Here is a 23,828-nt window from a genome sequence, read left to right as displayed (position 1 = left end):
TGTATGTAAACTTTTGCTTTCAACTGTGTATATATATATATATATATATATATATATATATATATATATATATATATATATATATATATATATATATATATAAAATAAGCTTCTTCTGCTCACCAAGGCTGCATTTGTTTCATCAAAAATACAGTACATATTGTAAAATTGTGAAATGTTTTTGCCGTATAAAATAACTGTTCAAAAGTAGTTTATGATTGAATTTAATCATTTAATTCAGTGATTTTAAAGATGAATTTTTAGCTTCATTACTCTGGTCCTCAGAGTCTGTTATACATAATTTGGGAAACATTTAAAGAAGAAAATAAAATATAAAGGGGGCGAATAATTCTTCTGAAATCTTGTTTTTAACTTAAAGTGGAAAGATGTTCCTCTAAAGGAAAGAAATAACCACAAACTGCTAATGTATGGGTATTTTTTAGTCACAACAACCCAGAATTAATGGGAGAATCCCTGAAGATCTGCTGTCTGCGTCACTGAAGGTGATTCACACGTGGAGCTCAAAGTACTGACTAAAGTGTGTGTGTGTGTGTGTGTGTGTGTGTGTGTGATTCATGGTCATTTCACACACAGACTCATGTTGCTGAGTGCACAAACACACACTACAAAGTAAGAGATTTCTTTTTTTCTACTTTTTTTATTGCCATATCAGCTTTCCTAGCTTTTTCATGGCAAAAACAGATCAAATGTACAAACATCTGTTTTATAAATATCACTTTTCTATAATAAAAAGGTTTACACGAATTATAAAAGACATCAACAACAACAAATAAGACAATCTAAAACTACCATTTTTGCACATTTCATTTTTAAAGGGGATCCTTCAAAGTCTCATCATATAAAAAAAAATCACTGTCTGATAACATTAAAAATAGGACCACACTCCAGAAAATGCTGGGTTGTTTTAACCCAACATTGGGTCAAATATGAACAAAACCAAATTAAATTAATTAAATTGAATTTTAAAAAATCCACATGTCCATATATGACCCAGTGTTGCATTAAAACAACCCAGCATTGTTTTTAAAGTGCACCCAAAAACAGTTTGTATAACCCAATTATCAATGCTCTAAAGCAGCAGTGAATAACCATCCCGCTCAATCTCAAGCCTTCTGTCAGTCTTTTTAAGCATCTAATCTCATTTTTAGCATTGTAAAACACACACACACACACACACACACACACAAACACACTCAGGAATGAAGGCGAATGGATTGACAGTATGAGTGTGCATGTGTGTGTGTGTGTGTTTCTGCCGCTGCTAGGCGTTTTCGGGTTTGGTGTTTTGCGGACGGATGCATGGTTTTGATCTCTGTGATGTGGGAGGATTCAGGTGGGTTTGGCAGGAAGTGACTCACCTGCAGGAGAAATCAGGCCAACAGTCGGACAATTATCACTATTATAATCATCACGCATGCATTGTCTTGATCTTTGGAGCATTTTAGATGTTAGACATGCATGAAGAGCAGCTCCTTCAACAATCAGGTCACGATAAAGATAACATTAGGGTAATATTAGTTGAATGAGAGTTGGTTAACATTAGTTTTTTGGGGGAGTCAAGCTATAAAAAAATGCTGGGTAGTCATCGTAACCCAACGTTGGGTCAAATATGGACCCCCCTCCCAAAAAAAATATCCCAACATATAGTTTTGTCCATATTTTACCCACAATTGTGTTGCAACAACAACATGTTTCAGGGTGTACTACAGGGTTTTGAACCATACTATGGTGAATTACTTGAATAGATATGCTGTGGTGGTTCTGTATAACACAACAGCTATAGTAATATAAACAAATGACCCAAAACTAGTAATCTACTATGTGTACAGTCTAAAATAAGTTGGGTTGTCATAACCCAATGTTGGGTCAAATATGGACAAATTAAAACGTTGGATTAAATTTGTTCCTAATGTGATCCCAGCATTTGGTTTTGTCCATATTTTACTCAGAATTATGTTGAAATAACAACATTTTTATAGTGTACTACAGTGTTTTTGAACTATACTATAGTAAAGTTCTTGAATTAATCTGTTGTGGTGTTCACATAGTCGCTATGTCCTTCAACAAGTTACAATCATTTTACTATAAAGAATCCAGTAAACATTGGTTGGACATCAGTCTTTTGGCTGAGTCAATCTCTTAAAAAATAATGGGTAGTCATCCTAACCCAACATGGGGCCAAACATGGACAAACTCAAACATTAGATTGAATGTAATTCATAAAATATTATCCTGACAGCTGGTTTTGTCCATATTTTACTCAAAGCTGGGTTAAAATAACAGCATTTTGAACCATAGTAAAATACTTAAATATGTTGTGGTGATTCTGTATTTGCTATGGTAACACAACAACTACATAAACAAATTACCCCAAACTGTAGTAATCTACTATATGTACACTTTAAAATATGCTGGGGTTGTTATAACACAAATGTTGGGTCAAATATGGACAAACTTAAATGTTGGAATAAATTCCCAGGACTTGGTTTTGTCCATATTTTCCTCAGAATCATGTTGAAATAACTGCATTTTTAGGGTGTACTACAGTGTTTAACCTTACTACAGTAAAGTACCTGAATTAATCTGTTGTGGTGTTTACGTAGTTGCTATGTTAGCACAACAACTATAATATAAACAAATGACTCAAAACTGTTATTTTGGGTTTTCGTGACCCAATGTGGGATCAAATATGAACATTATTGGGTAAATAGTTTCAGTTGAACTTAAATGACACTTTTTAACCCAACTGTTGGGTTTGTCCACTATTACAATCATCATCATGCATGTATTGTCTTGATCTTTGGAGCATTAGATGTTAGATGCGCATAAAGAGCAGCTCCTTCAACAAGTTACAATCATTTTACTATAAAGTCTCCAACATTAGTATTTTGGCTGAGTCAAGATCTAAAAAATGCTGGGTAGTCATCATAACCCAACATGGGGGTCAAACATGGACAAACCAACACAATCTCATGGCAGTTCATAACTTTTTGATTCAGTGGCTAATTCGTACGATCTAATTGGTACAATTTAGTACGATTTGTTCATCACCTAATGACGGTTAGGGGTGGGGTTAGGTGCCATGCCTCCTTTTTAAAATTGGTTATAACCCAAAGTTGGGTCACATATAAACAAACACACCAGTTTCAAATTTCAAATGACATTATAACCTTACAGTAATACATATTGTAAAAATGAAGGCAGGATTGCTTATTGTTATTTAATATTAATTATCACAACTAAAGTGTTAATAGAAAAGTGTTACCAGTAATAGTAATAATAATAATAAGATAATAAAAATAATAAGTAATGCTTTATTGAATGATTTAGTTAACTCCCACATAAAAATAAAAATAAATAAAATATAAATTTATTAATAAATCATACTTTTTGAATCATACATATATAATGCAGGATTACTTATTGTTGTTTAATATTAATTATTGCAGCTAAAATGTTAATGGAAAAGTGTTACCAACAAGATTAAGTAAGATCATAATAATAAGTAATGCTTCATTAAATGATTAAATTAACTCCCAGACGAAGAAAACTATAATAATTTATAAATAGAGTGTGCTATCAATCATACAGTATGATCTAGTGTATTAAATGTAAAAAAAAATACAGAAGTAAAGTGTATTGTAGCCTATAAAGACTTTAAAACAAATGCTAGTTGTTGTAAGCCGAAATTGGGTCGAATGTAGACAAACCCAAGTTTAAAATGGCATTTTAACTCAACAGCAATGAACATTGTAAAAAAAAAAATCCAAGATTGCTTTATCACAACTTAAATGTTAATCAAAAGTGTTACCAGTAATAATAATAATAATAATTATAATATTTTTAATATAATAATAAAATTAATAATATCCAGAATAATTTAGTTTTAATGTTTTATTAAACGAATAAAGTAACACAACCTCAAAAATTAAGAAAAACAAACTATATAAATAAATATCATGCTTTTTAATGATACTAATAAAGTGTATTATACTGCAGAAACACTCAAAACCAAATGCTGGTTTGGATCAAATATGGACAGTTGTGTGAGAAATGTGTGTGTAACAGTGTGAAATGCGATCAAGCTTCAGCTGGAGAAAAACAAAAAAACGCAAAGTCTGCGGAACCGAAATGATTCACACCGTCAGTCTGCCGTGAGTCAGTGAAGACCCTCCGGGAGTCCAGCGGCAGCACCGGGTGTAACCGGAGAAACACCGTGATTCAGCGAAAACCGGCTCTTATTATCGCATTATTAAGACGCATCTGCAGCGCGCGCTACGGCCAGATCAACCTGAATGCGGTGACGCGCGCGCGCTCCTCTTCTCCGCTCCCTCTGACGTCATGGGCGCGGCGGTGACGCGAACACACCTGAACACGCCGGAGGTTTTGCTGAATCACGTCACTCAGAGAGGGAAAAGTCTTCAGAAGAGCAGAAACTCTCGAAGTGGCGGGAGATTACCGACAGATAAACATGAGAAGCAACTCATGAGACTTCCAGACTCGATTAAACAGCGGGTGAGTTGATTTTTACTGGTGTTTTATAATTTTGTTATAAGTGTGATTAACTGAAACTACAACTTTTACCTCAGTATTAGCCAATATACTGTCGAAACGGGTTTTTATTTCATTCACCGGTCAGTGTGGGGATTCTGTTTTGCTTCTTTTAAATGTTTGAGTTTAATTTGTGTGTATATTACAGTGCCTGTTTGTTTTGAAGATTTAAATTTAAATACACTCCATAAGTGCTGAGATGTCGGCTATTTTTTAAATGTAAATGTAACTATACTGTATAAGTGCTGAGATGTCGGTTATTTTTTAAATGTAAATGTAACTATTCTGTATAAGTGCTGAGATGTCGGTTATTTTTTTTAAATTTTAAATTTAAATACACTTTATAAGTGCTGAGATGTCAGTTATTTTTAAATGTAAATGTAAATACACTGTATAAGTGCTGAGATGTCGGTTATTTTTTTTAAATTTTAAATTTAAATACACTTTATAAGTGCTGAGATGTCAGTTATTTTTAAATGTAAATGTAAATACACTGTATAAGTGCTGAGATGTCAGTTATTTTTTTATTATTTTTTTATGTAAATACACTGTATAATTGCTGAGATGTCAGGAATTAAAAAAAAAAACACTATAAGTGCTAAGATGTCCTTTATTTTTTAAAATTTAAATACACTTTATAAGTGTTGAGATATCGGTTATTTTTTATTTTAAATTTTAATTCACTGTATAAATGCTGAGATGTCAGTTATTTTTTATCTTTAAATACACCGTTTAAGTGCAGAGATGTCGGTTATTTTTACATTTTATATTTAAATACACTGTTTAGTTGCTGAGAAGTCGGTTATTTTTACATTTTATATTTAAATACACTGTTTAGGTGCTGAGATGTCGGTTATTTTTACATTTTAAATTTAAATACACTGTATAAGTGCTGATATGTCAGGTATTTTAAAAGTTTAATTAAATAAACGGTTGTGTTTGTCCATGTTTAACTCAATGTCGGTTTACAACAAACTCTTTTTTTTTCGTTTTAAAATTGAATTATCAAAAATATTTCCCCTCATAAATTGATAAAAAAGATTATTATCCGTGTATTACTCGCCATTTTATTATACACTGTAAAAAATTTGACCTTAAATTCACAGTAAATTACTGGCTAATAATTGCATTACTTTCACAGTAAATTACTGTATGTAAATTCACAGTAAATTATTGTGAGGTAGTTCACAGTAATTTACTGTGGTTTTGGCACATTAAATTATTGTGAAATTACAACCATATATTGTAACTTTACAGTAGATGATAAAGTCCGTTACTGTGATTTCACAGTATTATCTTGTAGAATTAACTATATTTTACTGTGAATTTGCAAAACGATTACTGTGATTTAGCAGTAGGTTGCAGTTTAAATACCTGATTTAACTGTAAAGTTACAATTATATCCCGGATTACTGTAATTTAACAGTTTGGTGCTGTAAAATTTCAAAGCAATTTTAGGTCACACAAAAATGAAAATTCTATCTTGATTTACTCACCCTCAGGTTGTTCCAGCTCTGTTAAAAATGTTTTTTTGTTAAACACAGGAATAACAATATCAAATAATCCTCTTTGTGTCCAAACAACCTGAGGATGCGTAAATGACGACAGAATCTTCATTTTTGGGTGATCTGAAAAGACTCTAAAATCAAAATAAAAACAAACACACATACATTTTTACAGATTTATTTAACAGCTTAATGACATCTGTGTAAACATTTCAGAAAACTTTCAAAAGGTGAAGGTGAAGCCTCAAAAAATACTATAAGAACATAAGAACAAAAAAATCTGACATCATATGTAGCATACATATAAAAAGCAGTGCTTCAGAGTGCGCTCTCTCTGTCTCTCATTATATATATATATATATATATACACATGAGAGAGAGAGACAAAACTTCTTGCTAAATTAGGCAGTCGTCTATTCAAGGTCAATCATTTTCCTGATAATTTTACACACTTGCTGGTTGATGTGTCTTCTCTGCTTCTTTGACTTCGTCTGTCTTCCATCTCCAAACTGGTGCCCAAAAAGCACCTATAAGCAAAAGGGCAGACAAACAGTTAGCTTCATACAACACTACTGGGACACTACTGCTGCACTACAGAGGAAAATTACTGTTAGCTCAGTTTGAACATGCTGACAATACTGTAGCTCAGTCAAACTGCAATCATTTAAACAAAAACATCTGAAAAACATTTCCATCACAAACACACAATCAAGAACGGTCGAACAACAAATAGTGGTTTTAATGACCTAGGCAGAGCATTTTAAAACATTTGATTTGATTTACACCTTCTGTTTACAGACTATAATCTAATGCTGGGTTCACACTTATTGCAAAGTTAACACATGCATCACAGCACTTGCTCTTGAATACTAGCAGGATGTTTCTTGCATCAAGCTAATTTTTTATGATTTAAATATTAGGAAAATTTTGCAAAAAAAAAACTTGATTGAAGTGATACAGCACTTGTGTTGTATTCATTTTAAATAAGTTTTTTGCAAATATTCCAAATATTTTTCAACGTTTTTTGAGTTTCACTTAATTTGTGCTGCCCAGTAAAAATTTCCCACTATTTATGCATTTGCAATGACTTGTATGTAATCCACTCACCTGAATAGGTAACTTCACATATAAGAGCCCCATCCTTTTAAAGACAGCTTCCCCTCTGGTCTCCAGCACAGACAAACAAATTGTGTCTGCAACACGGCCCTTTATAACAAGGGGACAAGGGGAGTCATGACTTGTGCTCCTATACATTCCTTGTTTAACCCCCCCCAAAACAAGCCCTCAGTTACAATATTTATTGTAGACATTACCTTAAATTCCAGAGTGCAAAAGGCATCTTCAGCATACTTCAGTTTTAGACCAGATTCAAAGTCAGTTGTGAAATCCAGGTGAGGTCCCATGACCACTCGACCCACCAAAGAATAAGACTAAAAGGGGGAAAGAAGGATTAAATTAGAGGTGTTTGTGAATAATTAAATTTGTTTGTAGAAACAAAGTTGACATTCCATGCTCTGCCTATTAAAAACAAGCAAACAAACACACATGCCCAGTAAAATTGCTAATAAAAATAAAAACTATAGTTTAAAAAAATCTTTGTCTAATATTTACTACTACTGGAGGTACTGGTGGAACTTCTGGAAGAAGAAAAAGAGTTTGTACAAGAAACTGCTCACAACAAATCTGTGAAAAACCTGACATTTAAAAATCTAATAAAAATGAGGAAGGCATCAACATTACCTTTAATAATCAAGCGAGGGTTGATTGGTAGCATCAGTGTTTCAACATCAGTGGCTGTAAAAAAATTTGAATATAATAAGAGTAGAATAAGACTCAACCTAACACACGCACACACTCTATATATATATATATATATATATATATATATATATATATATATATATATATATATATTTATATAGGTTTAGATTGTGATAATGAATTTAGGTTATATTTGTGTGCTCAGAATTTACTCACCCCACACTTTAGCTATTATCAGGTACACCTGAACACCAAAAAATAAAATCTACAGTTAGTGACAATATACAATTAGTTCTCATTAGTAAATGTTAGCACTGCATTAACACCAGTGAGAAATATACAATATGTACTGTGTTAGTGTTAGTTTAAAAGAATACAACTGAATTGTATTATAAGCCTCATTTAATAAAACAGTTAAGACTTGTTTCATAATGAGTTTAGTTTATTTAACTAACTTAACGTTAACGTTACAGTGAACAAAATTAACATACATGATGGTGACTACCGTAACGTTAACTTAAATGAAGGTCAGAGCTTACCTTAACGTTATAGTCATTTGACCTTTACTTCAGTCTTGTACTGAAACAGAAAATGCAGTTAACAAGAAGTTAATTAAAGAAAATTCCCTTTCTTTTTTCAGGAACTAACGTTAACGTTATGCTAATACCTCAGAAAACACTACAATCACCATCTGGCGTCGTTAATTTCTTGCTTTTAAAAAAGGCGCGCTTAAACCCTGTACGTGCGAGTACAACTAAAGTACTCGGTAAATTCCTGTTAAATGACATGCACTATACAGAAATACACATACAACAATCATTTTACGGACAAAAGTCATATTTTAACACTTACCGAGGATGAATCCGTTGGGTGAAGAGACGACGGCGTTGTCTGTGGCGATGGCGCTTGTTTGCGGTCGAGTAGAGTCAGTTCTGTTCAATGAATCGGCTCCTTTAAGTGAACAGTAAAGAGTCGAATTCGGCTCCTTTAAGTGAACAGTAAAGAGTCGAATTCGCCTGAAAACGATTCCTTTTTGTATAATATTGTAAGACGCAAACATATAATTCATTAATATTTCATCATATTGCTTGGTTCGTGTACTGCTTGTACACGAATTGCTTGTTGATCACTTCGAGCTCATGAACACGTCTGATAAAATATCTGACTCTGATTCAATGTCACACGAGTCCTGAACCGAAGCAGTGCAAGAGTAATATATTGATTGAAATATAAAGTTAATTATTTTCTTAGCCATTCAAAATATTACATATCTCTGACTTTAACAATAAGAATAAAGTTCGTTTGGAGTGTATTGAGAATTATTATTTTTTCCTCCCAGGATTCATTTCGCACCAAGCTGCATCAAGCTGTAATGGTGGATGAGAAGGCACATAATATTATAAATATTGCTTGTAATATGTAATGAAATAAAGTTTTAACACTTTTTCATGCGAGAATGTAGTTCTTCAAAACTCAAATCTGTGGACTGTTAGTAAAGATTGTGTGTAATTTTAAGTGTGTTTTGCCGGTAGCGGAGATCTATGACCTCCAGGCGGTAACGGCGCTCATTACTCATGTATCCGCCGAGAGGCGCCTGTCTTCAGGCTAGACATTGGGACAATTGCCCCGTCTTCGATGGCTCTATATGCGTCCGAAAATGAAGTTTTAACTGTTTTTCATGCTAGAATGTAGTTGTTTAAAACTCTTATCTGTGGTTTATTTATATAGATAAAAAAATAATAATTTATATATATATATATTTAATTCTGAGATTAGTGACCTCCAGGCGATGACAGGTGCCCAATACTCATGAAACCGTCTAAAGCAGACATTTACCCTGACATTGAAATAATTGTTGGCTGTTTAACAGTCTTTGGTTTCATTAATTAATTACTTTTTATTCCAGTTTATTATGTTTTGGCTAAGCACACAGTTATGTTCATTAAATATTATTTCCTATTCTATGTTAACTGTATAAAATTAAATAAAGGTGCAGTACAATCAAAAAGATGTTGGTAACCAAATCGTTTTGGGGGCTATAACATTCTGTTATTATCTGTTAAAAGTTCATTTGTATTAATTTCTACGTTGAGTTTAAAAAAGGTTTGAATTTCTATAACTAACGTGCAAAAGATATAGCCCTTTTCACAGTAATTTGCTGTAATCATGCTACCTGCCGTAATTTCACAATAAAATTATGAATACAACATATTACTGTGAATTTTTCAGTTAAATACTGTGAAGGGATACTAATGTAATTTACTGTGAAAAATTACAGTAACTTGTTGTGAAAACCTGGAAATTTTTTACAGTGTAGTATTCATTTCCAAAACATTTTATTCCTAATTGAAACTATATTTTATTCTATACTTTATGCTGGTTTGTATGTATCTGAAAATTGCTTCATGTTAAATGTATATCATAAAATCGTACTGTTCACATTACTATTGCTATTAATAAAAAGCTGGGTTCTTTTAATCCAGCGTTGAGTTAAATGATGGACAAAATAATTTTTTAAATTAAATTTAAATTACACTTTAAATTACTATTAAACGTTGGGTCAAATATTTGGACAAACCCAAAGTTGGAACATTATTATTTTATTTTTATTTTTTTATTATTATATTTTACTTTTTACCTCATTGGTTGTGTCCGTTTTTTTTACCCATTTTTTGGGTTAACCACAATTCAGCATTTTTAAAATGTTTATTAATTGTAGTAATTTTGTAGTAATTTTTTTTATAGTAGTTTATTTATAGTATAATAGTGTTTTTAAAGCATGCTCTGAAAATTTTGAGAGGGTGCTCGCTGCAGAGCCATTTGAGAAGAGGTGAGCTCCAGAGAGGGGGAGCATGAGCTGTCGCTCCTCCTCCTGTAAGCTGTTTTAATGCGTACACCAACCCCACCCCTAACCCTACCCCCAGTGACATCACTCGTAGAAGAAGTGCAAAAAAGGTGGAGCTCAAGCTTAAGCTCCCCCTCTCTGGAGCTCACCTCTCCTCAAATGGCTCTGCAGCGAGCACCACTTGAAAATTTTTGGCATTTGGCATTTCTCTAAATAAACTTTATTCTAATTCAACCCAGCCTTTTTTTTTTTAAGTGAAAATGTTTCCTGAAATTACTCTTGAGTGAGAGTCTGAAAATAAATAAAGTGTAAATAAATAAATGAAGTGTTCTCTTTAAAGTGTTTTTAAGGCTCCAGACTGAAGGTTTGGCTTTGAACTGTGGAAATGAAGCTGTTTTTGTGGAGACGTCCATCATTTCTCCTGCATCTGGAAGAGAAGAGATGGCAAGATGTTGGCATAGCTGTTAATGTTTATGGGCCTGCTATGCCTCCATATTGCCATTTCTGCACTTCCAATAAAACATCACCAACTAAATATGATCAAATGTCTGTTATGAGCTAGTTTACAGTTCAGATGTGCATGTTAATGTGAAATATATGTCAGATTGATTTACTTAAAAATTACACTATTTATTTATGTACTGTATGAATTTATTTATTTATTTTACTGTTTATTCAAATGTATTATTCTGTCAAACCCGCTATTGGTTTTCCAGCAGCACGATAAAAATACTCAACCCAGCATTTTGGGTAAAAAAAAATACCCAGCATTTTAATTTAACCTTATTTTATTTATTTATTTATTTATTTATTTGTTTGTTTGTTTGTTTGTTTATATATATATATATATATATATATATATATATATATATATATATATATATATATATATATATATATATATATATTTATTTATTTATTTATTTATTTATTTATTTATTTTAGTGAGCTACTTGCATTCCCTGAATAACTAATTAAATAATTCAACTGTACAAAAAGATGCAAATAAAACAATTATTGAAAGATTTTTTTCTGGACATTTATTTATTTATTTACTCGCCTGTTTATTAAAATGTATTGTGTTGCTTTATATATTATTAATTCAGACCACTATTTGGGTTTTATCAGTTTTTTCAAAGACAAAATGCTCAACCCACCATTTTTTGAGTAAAAAATAGCCCAGCATTTTAATTTAACCTGATATATGTATGTTATATAATTATTATTTATTTAACTGTTTATTTAAATGTTTTATGTTATTATAATTTTATTCAAATCCATATTTGTTTTTTTGTTCAGAATAAAAAAAATAGACATAATAATCAATATAATAATGATTAAAAATAAATGGTATTTATGTATTTGTCTTAAATAGAGTCAATCTAAACGTACAGATTTATGTTCTCAAGAAAGACAAGCTAACATGTTGTAATGTACATTCACATGCAGAAAATAAAGTCATATTTACCCGAGTTTACCTTCTGGTTAATGAACACCCTGCAGTTATGATCAACTGGACTCGCTCTGTTGGATTCAGAATTCCTGGAAAAAAATATATATTTAAAAATATTAAATTATTTAAATGAAAATAAATATAATCTGTAATATGCATCATAAATTAACAATTATAATTGTGCAGTATGTTAATTTACACTTCGCTTTTAAATTTTACAGTATTGCTGGCAAACAAAATTGCTAGTAATACAGTCAATTTGACAGCATTTTCTTTACATTGCAGACATTAGTAATTGATATTACAGTATAATTCGAGGTTCAACAACAATCTCCTGGTCAATCCTCATATAAAGGATGATTGTTGAGTCTCAGCTTGGACTGAATTTAACCCAACACCTGATGACTGGGGTGTCTGCAACGTGCATTTCTGAACGGATTTATTGAATACAAAATTATTGATGCAGAGTGTTAAATCTGAGCTCTGAACACACACACACACACACACACACACACACACACACACACACACACACACAGAACCCGTTCACCTCAACATACCAGAGCATGTCTCTTGTGTTAGAAGCTTACAAAAAAAAAGAGCATTTATCTCAGCCTCCAATATTTCACTTTAAAGGCAAAACAAAGAACCTGTCTTTTGGCATAAATGTGGATTTACTGAACACACACAAAGGAGCTTGAGAAAAATGTTCATTTCAGAAGAAACTTTCAGATGGCATTCAGAGTTTTTTTAGGGTGATACACTTATTGCCCTCACTGTCCGCTGGATGGCGCTGTTGGATTATACATAGACATGAAGAGTTGAGTTTCCTTTGATTGCTGCACTTGTTTGATTAGGTGGATCACTTTACCAGACAAAGCCTGACTGGATGTCTCTCTGTCTCTCTCTCTCTCTCTCTCTCTCTCTCTCTCTCTGAGCATGTCTCTGTGTGTGATTGGATGAGTGTGTCTGTGTGAGCATGTCAATGTTTATATTTGTGCACATATGTGTGTGTCTGTGTATGTGTGCATTCATGCATGTGTGCGTGTCTATGCGTGTGCGTGGATGTGTGTGGATGTGTATGTGTGTATTCATGCAAGTGTGCATGTCTATGCGTGTGCATGCATGTGTGTGTATGTGTCTGTGTGCATATGTGTGCGAATATGTGTGTGGATGTGTATGTGTGCATACATGCATATGTGTGTCTATGTGTGTGTGCTTATATATATATATATGTGTGTCTGTCTATATGTGTGTGTGTGCTTGTGTTTGTGTGTGAGCATGTCCATGTGTATATGTGTGTGTCTATGTTCTGTGTGTGGATGTGTATGTGTGCATTTATTCATGTGTGTGCGTCTATGTGTGTGCATGGATGTGTGTGTGTGTGTGTGTGTGTGTGTGTGTGTGCGCGCTCTCCTTCACGGTGCAGATGGTTTTTCTCACCTTCACCAAACTCTGTGTGTAGTTTGAAGACCTTCGCCCTCGTGACGCCGTTCGCCCAGCAGAAGCAGAACCTGGTGCACCTGAGCCGCCATCTGCACACACACACACACACACACACACACACACACACACACACACACACACACACACACACACACACACACACACTCACACACTCAAACAGAGACACACACACACACACACACACAAACATCCTTACACATTCAAACACACATGCATGCACACATACTCACACACTCACATACACACACAAGTACAAACATACTCTAACACACCCTCACACATACTGTGCATGCATACACACACACTCTCTAACACAGACACCCACACACACTCTTTCTCTAACACACACACACACACACACACACACACACACACACACACACACACACACACTCATTCTCGTATAAACACACTCATTCACACATTCTTTCACACATACATTCTCTCTCTCTCTCACACACACACACTCTCACGTACACACTCATTCACACATACATTCTCTCTCACACACACTCTCACGTACACACTCGTTCACACATACATTCTCTCTCTCACACACACACACACACACACACACAAACACACACACACACACACATTCTCGTATACACACACTCATTCACACATACTTTCACACATACATTCTCTCTCTCTCTCACACACACACACACACACACACACACACACACACACACACACACACACAAGATAATGGATGTGTAGAGGCTCCAGCTGTTGAGAGGAGATCATTCAGCTTATGATACCCTTCACCTGTGCGTGTGTGTGTGTGTGCGCATGTTAGTGTTTGCATTTGTGTGTGTGAGTGAGTGAGAACAGATTGCAGTGTAAAGATGCAGTCCTGCCCTGTGAACCTGATGCTACAGACACCAGCAGGAGGGAAAAACCACTGTGAAACACACACGCGCACGCGCGCGCGCGCGCGCACATACATACACACAAACACACACATAGACGTGCAATGAGGAAGGGTTTACACATCTGCAGGACGTGTCTTCTGCTGCTGGAATAGTGATGAGGAAAATCAAGTGGATCCTAGTTTTACCCAGGTCAAAGCAGTGCTCCATTTGGGACGACACTACATACATGTATCCAGTTGAGTGAGTTAGTGCGCAAGTACATAGTGCATGAGTGCATAGTGTGCCATTTGGGACGCAGCTAAACTTTTTGACCGCCCTGCTGTGAGAACGGGTTTATGTTTGTTTTGATGTATACTTTCTCAATTCCCAGAACGCAGAGAACGCACTTGCGTTCTTGTGGAGAGCGGTCTTGCTAGGTGTCCTCGGAAGAACGACCTCAGGAGACCGCGAGGGCAGAGAACGCGTCCTGTGAGAAATGGGATGCTGCGTTCTTCCTGATGGTCATGTGACCTTCACGCGTTTTAAACGGAAATTATTTAAACGTTACAGCACTTAAACAATGATTTATTGTTTCCCCTTTCTTCAAAATATATACTTTGCATAAAAACATTATAAATATACTCGGCGCAATATAAATAAAACAGATTTTTATACGAATTTCAGCAAACAAACAACCCTTAATGTGTTTCCTCCTTAATTAAGATGTCCATGGTAATGTTTACTTTCACCGTTTCATTTAGGGAAACTCCTGAGGTAAACAAGTGATATCTCTGAACTTTAATAATAATCTAAATCAGTGATTCTCAAACTTTTTTCACCAAGTACCACCTCAGAAAAAAATAGTCTCTCCAAGTACCACCATAATGACCAGTATTAAAATACAGCGTATTACCGTACGTGACCGTACGTTCACACCGAAAGCGGCGAGAGCGTCAAAGTAGCCGGAAGTCATTTATTTTCAATGAGAGCCGGCGGCGATAAGCGGCGAGGAGCAGCGCGGCGCGTCTTCGCCGGCGTGAGCGTCGAGGAGAGTTGAAATGAAGTCAACTTTATGGTAATGAGCTATAACGCGTTTCGGCGGCAAGCAATCAGAATGAAGACGTCCATCACTTGATAGCAGTTCAGAGAACACAGACCAGTGAACTTTGGTTCCGACCACAGTTGTTCCCAAGGGTTTGATTATTGCGGTCGCCGGATTTCCAATTATTTACAGTTTTTTTCTACAGGAGCATACATTAAATAAGTTACTGGCGAGTTACTGATGTTCATTAATGTTATATAAATTTATCTTAAAAAAGCGGGAATCTCACGCGATGTGACAGTACAAAACAGTACTGCTGCTTCAGGATATTTCAGACATATGGACACATATTGGATAAATAGAGCAAAGCCACACCACACGCAACTTGATCTTCCATTGTTGTATGAATTTGATAAGAAGTGCGCAACATTTTCACGCTAGAAACATGTTTTATGCAGGAATGTAACTGATATGCTGCAACGGCTCCTTTAAGTACGAGATCAATGTAGCGAGTTTTGACGCTCTCGCCGCCGGAGCTGAAGGCAGACAGCGTTGTCGCCAGGGCGGCCAGAGCGACCTTGGACGCTCTCGCCGCTTTCGGTTCGGTACGTTCACACCGAAAGCGGCGAGAGCATCCAAGGTCGCTCTGGCCGCCCTGGCGACAACGCTCTCTGCCATATAATCAAACGCAATAATCAAACCCTTGGGAACAACTGTGGTCGGAACCTAAAGTTCACAGGTCTGTGTTCTCTGAACTGCTATCAAGCGATGGACGTCTTCATTCTGATTGCTTGCCGCCGAACCGCGTCATAGCTCATTACCATAAAGTTGACTTCATTTCAACTCTCCTCGACGCTCACGCCGGCGAAGACGCGCCGCGCTGCTCCTCGCCGCTTATCGTCGCCTATCGCCGCCGGCTCTCATTGAAAATGAATGATTTCCGGCTACTTTGACGCTCTCGCCGCTTTCGGTGTGAACGTACGGTTAGGCTTAGTTAAGCAGCTGCAGCTCTGCACAGTTCAGAAACGTAGCAGATTAATTCCTATTGTATGAATATTTATTATTGTCAGCCACTTATAACATTATTAATACTTTGAACATTAACTAAAACAATAAAAACAAAAAAATAAAACACCAGCGTGTGCTTTTGAAAGTTAATCAAAAATGGTGCTGTTCTTAAAGTAAACAGAAAACTGCTGTGCTTAAATGTAAAGTATTAACATATAGTAGCCTATTCATCAAATCTTGGAAATGTTCCTTGGACCTCATAAATATCCTCCTATTTATATATAAACTATTTTTGATCAATTTTGGAATATATGGTACATGTACATATATGACTTATTTGTATATCTTTGAAATCTAAATATTAACTTGTATTTTAACTATATGATTTATATTTACATATTTAGAAATTAGATCTGCTTACTGCGCGTTAGAGTAGGTTTTGTGTGTCAGAAAAGTGATTAAACTATAGCTGCCAACATTGGGATTTAAAAACACAGGATACGCCCCCAGCAGCCCATACAAATATGGTACGGAAATTAGCTTCAAATGGTAGAATACATAACAAACATTAAAAAATATTAAATGAAATAAAAGGTTTAGCCTATTAAAATCAATTAACTGATCACATCTGTGTTATCGTATGCATTAAAAGTGTTCATTTTTTTTTACTTAAATTATTCAGCGATTCCTCCACGTACCACTAGAAGGAAGCCTGCGTACCACTAGTGGTACACATACCATGGTTTGAGAACCACTGATCTAAATAAAATGCTGCGCTTCCCACCTCCAGTCGCAATGACTTCTGGGACTTCCAGAGCGAGTTCGGTGCTCAAGTCTGCATCGGTGCGTCCTCGATATCAAGATCACATCCGGGAAGTTTCACGCGTCCTCCGTACTTGCGGTCTTGAGTATTGTAACTGAACTTAGGCAGCTGATGATGACGTTGCACGAGAACACGAGGACGCAAGACCGCTAAAGAACGCATATTGAGAAACAGCCAAAGTGTACACAGCGACCTCTGGTGGATTAACAAAAACAAAAACTGCAACAACAAAAAAAAAGTAGCTCCTGGGATGTATTTAGTGCTCTCCAGAAATGCACACAGGGGTACAGTCTGGGTTAAAAGTGGCAGCTTTGCTTTTGTTTGCCTCGAAACGATGACACTAAGCTGCCTACGATGAAATGGTCAGAGCTTCACAGGGCGGTGACATGTTAATGTGGCTTTTTGGAGAGGGTTTGGATGGAGCGCGCACAATGTTTCTGAATGACAGCTGCCAATATACGTGCGCGTGTGTGAATCCATAAGACCTGAGGGGAAACACGGGGATGTTTATCGACTGAAGGATCATAGAGGCTTCAGGGAAAGGGCAAACTCAATCATTTCAGCAATTCCTGGCCAAACACACACACACACACACACACACACACACACACGCAAGAGAAAAGGAAGATTTCTTCATGATTCAATCTTGTTAAGCATCAAGGGTGTGAGGGATTAATGAGTCAATTAGACAGCCTCGTTTACTGTGTTTCTGATAAGCACTTTCTTAGTTATCATGCTTAATTATATCATTAGAAGCATATCGCAGTGGTGTCTGGGAATAAACGTGTGTGTGTGTGTGTGGGATATGATGATAACACGGCAAGCTGTTGTTGAAGGACAATTTTCAGCTTTTAGGGACTTGCTAAATAATGATTGGCTGAAATTAGAGCAGACGGCAAGAAGGTCGCTGGTTCGAATCCCGGCTGGGTCAGTTGGTGTTTCTGTGTGGAGTTTGCATGTTCTCCCCGTGTTGGCGTGGGTTTCCCCACAGTCTAAACACATGCGCTATAGGGGAACTGATCAACTAAACTGGCCGTAGTGTATTAGAGAATGAGTGTGTATGGGTGTTTTCCAGTACTGGGTTGCAGCTGGAAGGGCATCCACTGTGTAAAACGTGCTGGAATAGTTGGCGAGTCATTCCGCTGTGGCAATCTCAGATAAATCAGAGACTAAACCGAAGGAAATGGATGATGAAATTAGAGCGGCATGACCCTGGATATGGAGAGTCTTGATTTATTACATGTAGAATAGAATTGACTTAAAACATTGAGTAATTTTACAAGACTTATTGAATTATTATCAGATTATTGAGCTCATTTTCAGCATAAGCACACTTCATTTTGACTCATTATTTCTGTACGCAAGACAATATTTGTTGCTGGTCTAGAAAACGCTTCTTGTTTTAAGAGTTTGTAGATGTTTTGGACTGGAAGTGAAGCGCGTTTGCTGCAGTGTACTTGACGCAGCTGAACAGTAAAAGCCGAGTATGAGTGAGAAAGGTTGAACGCGTGAAATGAAACGGAGGTGTGCAAATGTTTAATGTGTGTCTGTGCATAAAGCAATGAGAAAAGCAAACATCTGAGCTGCAGACGCAAAGGATCATGGGAAGGCATGGCGATGCAGAATAAACCTCAGGATTAAGAGCAGTGTGTGTATGTGTGTGTGTGTGTGTGTGTGTGTGCGGTCATAATGTAGTCACGGCTACTGTACACTGCAAACATGTTTCTTATAGAGCTACTGTCTTGTTTCGAGTCTAGATAGTTTACAAATTCTTAATAAAGAAGCGTTTTCTGGACAAGCAAAACAATATTGTGCAGTTTTCCAAAATTAATGAGTGAAAATTAAGTGAGTCTTTCATTAAAACAAGCAAAATAATCTGCCGATGCACTGAAAATATAAACTGGTTAAGAATACTTCATTGAGTTAAGGCAACGAGTTTGCACAATTCAATCAACTTAATTGTATTAAGTACTTATTTTTTACTAGTATATTCAAAATTTTCCTTATTACACAAACCGGCCACTTTATTAGGTACAGCTTACTAGTACCAGGTTGGACCCCCTTTCGCCTTCAGAACTGCTTTAATCCTTCAGGGCAGAGATTCAACAAGCTACTGGAAGTATTCCTCGGAGATTTTGCTCCGTATTGACATGATAGCATCACACAGTTGCTGCAGATTTGATCTCCCGTCCCACAACATTCCAAAGCTGCTCTATTGGATTGAGCTCTGGTGACTGTGGAGGCCATTTGAGTACAGTGAAACCATTGTCATGTTCAAGAAACCAGTCTGAAATGATTGAGCTTTATGACATGCTGCGTTATCCTGCTGCCATTAGAAGATGGAGACACTGTGCTCTTACCATGCTCAATTGGTACTAATGGACCCAAAGGGTGCCAAGAAAATCTCCCCCACACCATTACACCACCACCAGCCTGAACCGCTGATACAAGGCAGGATGGATCCATGCTTTCATGTTGTTGAGGCCAAATTCTGCCCCGAGCATCTGAATGTGTCAGCAGAAATGGAGACTCATCAGAGCAGCAACGTTTCTCCAATCTTCTATTGTCCAGTTTTGGTGAGTCTGTGTGAATTGTAGCCTCAGTTTCCTGTTCTTAGCTGACAGGAGCGGCACCCGGTGTGCTCTTCTGCTGCTGTAGGCCATCCGCCTCAAGGTTGGACGTGTTGTGTGTTCAGAGATGCTCTTCTGCAGAGCTCGGTTGTAGCGAGTGCTTATTTGAGTTACTGTTGCCTTTCTATCAGCTGGAACCAGTCTGGCCATTCTCCTCTGGCCTCATCAACAAGGCATTTGCGTCCACAGAACTGCCGCTCACTGGATATTTCCTCATTATCAGACTATTTTCTGTAAACCCTAAAGATGGTTGTGCGTGAAAACCCCAGTAGATCAGCAGTTTCTGAAATACTCAGAGCAGCCCTTCTGGCAGCAACAACCATGCCACAATCAAAGTCATTTAAATCCCCTTTCTTCCCCATTCTGATGCTCACTTTGAACTGCAGCAGATCCTCTTGACCATGTCTACATGCCGAAAAGCAGTGAGCTGCTACCATGTGATTGGCTGATAATAAATTTGCGTTAATGAGCAGTTGGAGAGGCGTATCTAATAAAGTGGCCAGTGAGTGTGCATTGAGTGTCATTTACTCAGACCATCTACTGTAAGTTTTGTGGACTTAATTGAATTTTGGACTCAAACCAGCGACCTTCTTGCTTTGAGGCCACAGTGTTACCCACTGAGCCACCATGCAATATTAAATACTACTCAAATATTAGGTCGTATTAACATGGTGTTAGAGGTATTAAAGACAGCATGTTGAGCAGCGCTGCTGTAAAGTGCGTGACATTTCAGACTCAAAGGGAAAATCAATGCATTGGGTCTTTCAATAAAGCACAACTGACGGAGCATCACAATACAGCTGAGATTCATCCGCTACAAAAAAAACTAAAATCAGTGTTTTGTTGCACAATTTGTGGCTGCTTTGAGTCCCGGAAGGGTCAGTTGACATTCCTGTGTGGAGTTTGCATGTTCTCCCCGTGTTTTTGTGGGTTTCCTCTGGGTGCTCTGGTTTCCCCCACAGTCCAAACACATGCGCTATAAGTCTAAATTGGCAGTAGTGTATAAGTGTGTGTGTGTGAATAAGTGTGTATGGGTGATTTCCTGTGATGGGTTGCAGCTGGAAGGGCATCCGCTGTGTAAAACGTACTGGATCAGTTGACGGTTCATTCCGCAGTGGTGACCCCCAGATTAATAAAGGGACTAAGCCGAAGGAAAATGAACGAATGAATTTAGTATTGCATGATAATTTTAGGGGTGTCGCCTCACAGCAAGAAGGTCGCTGGTTCGAGCCTCGGCTCAGTTGGCATTTCTGTGTGGAGTTTGCATGTTCTCCCTGCGTTCGCGTGGGTTTCCTCAGGTTGCTCCGGTTTCCCCCACAGTCCAAACACATGCGGTACAGGTGAATTGGGTAGGCTAAATTGTCCGTAGTGTATGAGTGTGTGTGTGGATGTTTGCCAGAGATGGGTTGCGGCTGGAAGGGCATCCGCTGCCAAAAAACGTGCTGGATAAGTTGCTGGTTCATTCCGCTGTGGTGACCCCAGATTAATAAAGGGACTAAGCTGACAAGAAAATGAATGAATGAATGATAATTTTATTTCTTTGGATAAAAATAATGCATAAAACAGGCCTGAGATTGATTTTTCTCCTCTCTCTCTTGGATCTTTTACATTGAATCTGTGAATCATGACTGATGTGAAATAAATAAATAACTGTAGTAACTAAATAAAACAGACCGACTGAATATTAATTCACAATAAAGCTAAAAATGATCAGTGATGTTGAACAATAAACACTAAAATCACAGTATTTTGTTACACAATGCTATAAAAAATCTCCTAACATGTGGTAATAATATTACTAATAAGACAATTGCATGATCATTTTATTTCTGTGGATAAAAATAATGCATAACACAACCCTGAGATTGATTTCTGTGCCTCTCTGTTGGATGGTGGAGGTTTTACATTGAAACTGTGAATCGAGACTGCAGTATGACGATGTGAAATGAATAAATAACTGCTGTGAGGAAGCAAATAAAGGAGAGAAATAAAGCTGAAATTTATCAGTGATCTTGAAAAATAAACCCCAAATCCCAGTACTTTACATTGTTACACAATGCTTTTAAAAATATATCATCTCTCAGAAATCTGGTAATGATCAACAGACAATTAATTATTATTAAGTATTTCATGATCATTAGAGCATACAAATAATGTTTCAAACATTCCTGAGTTTTATTCTCTCTTGGTTCTTGAAGGTTTTGCACTCTTTAACTCACGACTACACTGCAACGAATGTCTTGTGTCTAGTCCAAATATCTACAAATTCTCAAATCAAGAAGCATCTTCAAGACGAGCACAAAATTATGTATTGTTTTCAGAAATTACCATAGCAACTGTAGAATCACCACAACAGATCGATTACTATAGTTGTTGTGTTACCATAGCAACTGTAGAATCACCACAACAGATCAATTACTATAGTTGTATTACCCTAGCAACTAGAATCACCACAACAGATCAATTACTATAGTTGTGTTACCATAGCAACTGTAGAATCACCACAACAGATTGGTTACTATAGTTGCTGCGTTACCATAGCAACTGGTTACCAAAGCAACTGTAGAATCAACACAACAGATCAATCACTATAGTTGTTGTGTTACCATAGCAACTGTAGAATCAACACAACAGATCAGTTACTATAATTGCTGCGTTACCATGGTAACTGGTTACCATAGCAACTGTAGAATCACCAGAACAGATCAATTACTACTTGTTTTGTTACCATAGCAATTGTAGAATCAACACAATAGATCGGTTACTATAGATGCTGCGTTACCATGGCAACTGGTTACCATAGCAACTGTAGAATCACTACAACAGATCAATTACTATAGTTGTTTTGTTATCATAGCAACTGTAGAATCGGTTACTATATATAGTTGTTGTGTTACTATAGCAACTGTAGAATCAACACAACTGATCAATTACTATAGTTGCTGTGTTACCATAGCAACTGTAGAATCAACACAACAGATTGGTTATTATAGTTGCTGCGTTACCATGGCAACTGGTTACCATAGCAACTGTAGAATCACTACAACAGATCAATTACTATAGTTGTTTTGTTATCATAGCAACTGTAGAATCGGTTACTATATATAGTTGTTGTGTTACCATAGCAACTGTAGAATCAACACAACAGACCAATTACTATAGTTGCTGTGTTACCATAGCAACTGTAGAATCAACACAACAGATTGGTTATTATAGTTGCTGCGTTACCATAGCAACTGGTTACCATAGCAACTGTAGAATCACCACAACAGATTTATTCAAGCACTTCACATTAGCATTGTTCAAAAACACTACAGTATTTACTATAAATGGCTCGAGTATTTTGTCATTTGCGTACAGAAACCTGTATTTTGACGCGTATATTCACTGCAGTTGTGTGTTTTTGACTTCCAGGACGATGTCGTCTTCTTGATTTAAGACACATTAGATATTTGGACTAGAAACAAGGCCAAAACTCAAAGTAGGGAAGGCATTTTTGCAGCGTGTGATGTGAAATAAATCTCTAACTCTAATAAAGTGCTAGTAAGAACTGTCTGGATCTGGCGTTGTTTTGATTCATGTTGCTGATGTTTGTATTTCATCACTCAGATCCACACTGTTGTCGAACGCTCCGTCCTCCTCGTCTCGCTGCTGCCGAGCAAAACTCACAAACACCTGAGAGAAGCACAGAGAAGCAGAGGAAAACACCATCACTGCTTCATTTCAGCGTCTCTCTTCTGTAATGCAGACGTTCGAGATCTCCAGCCGAAGCTTTGCAGAGATTCGAAACAGTTGACTCACGAATCAACTGTCAAATGATTCAAATCATTCAGAACAGCACATGCTGGCGACACCTGCTGGCCAG

The 23,828-nt window shown here is 36.5% G+C and overlaps 1 protein-coding gene, 1 long non-coding RNA gene and 1 other non-coding gene across 4 annotated transcripts in view; 1 reads left to right on the top strand and 2 right to left on the bottom strand.

Annotated features, from left to right (window-relative positions):
- Positions 1-642: 642 nt before the first annotated feature.
- LOC141375218 (uncharacterized) lies at positions 643-14,477 on the bottom strand. The gene is made up of 3 exons (XR_012382905.1): positions 13,580-14,477; positions 12,152-12,225; positions 643-1,379 (listed from the first exon to the last, which is right to left on the bottom strand). It is a non-coding gene; the product is annotated as an uncharacterized lncRNA (long non-coding RNA).
- Positions 11,119-11,190, top strand: dre-mir-31 (microRNA 31). Its single transcript, NR_034276.1, has one exon. It is a non-coding gene; the product is annotated as a microRNA 31 (primary transcript).
- A 6,998-nt stretch (positions 14,478-21,475) lies between the features above and the next one.
- The window catches only part of LOC101883122 (phospholipid-transporting ATPase ABCA1), a 157,656-nt gene continuing 155,303 nt past the window's right edge, over positions 21,476-23,828 (bottom strand). For both annotated transcript variants that reach the window (XM_073907702.1, XM_073907701.1), the window contains exon 50: positions 21,476-23,638. In XM_073907702.1, the coding sequence (XP_073763803.1) occupies positions 23,540-23,638 (99 nt within the window). In that variant the 3' untranslated portion in view covers positions 21,476-23,539. The remainder of the gene's footprint in view (positions 23,639-23,828) is intronic.

The sequence above is a fragment of the Danio rerio genome, chromosome 7 (genome assembly GCF_049306965.1).
Source record: "Danio rerio strain Tuebingen ecotype United States chromosome 7, GRCz12tu, whole genome shotgun sequence".
Classification (NCBI taxonomy): domain Eukaryota; kingdom Metazoa; phylum Chordata; class Actinopteri; order Cypriniformes; family Danionidae; genus Danio; species Danio rerio.
Note: the sequence above shows the minus strand (reverse complement) of the source record. Positions and strands in the feature narration are given on the sequence as shown.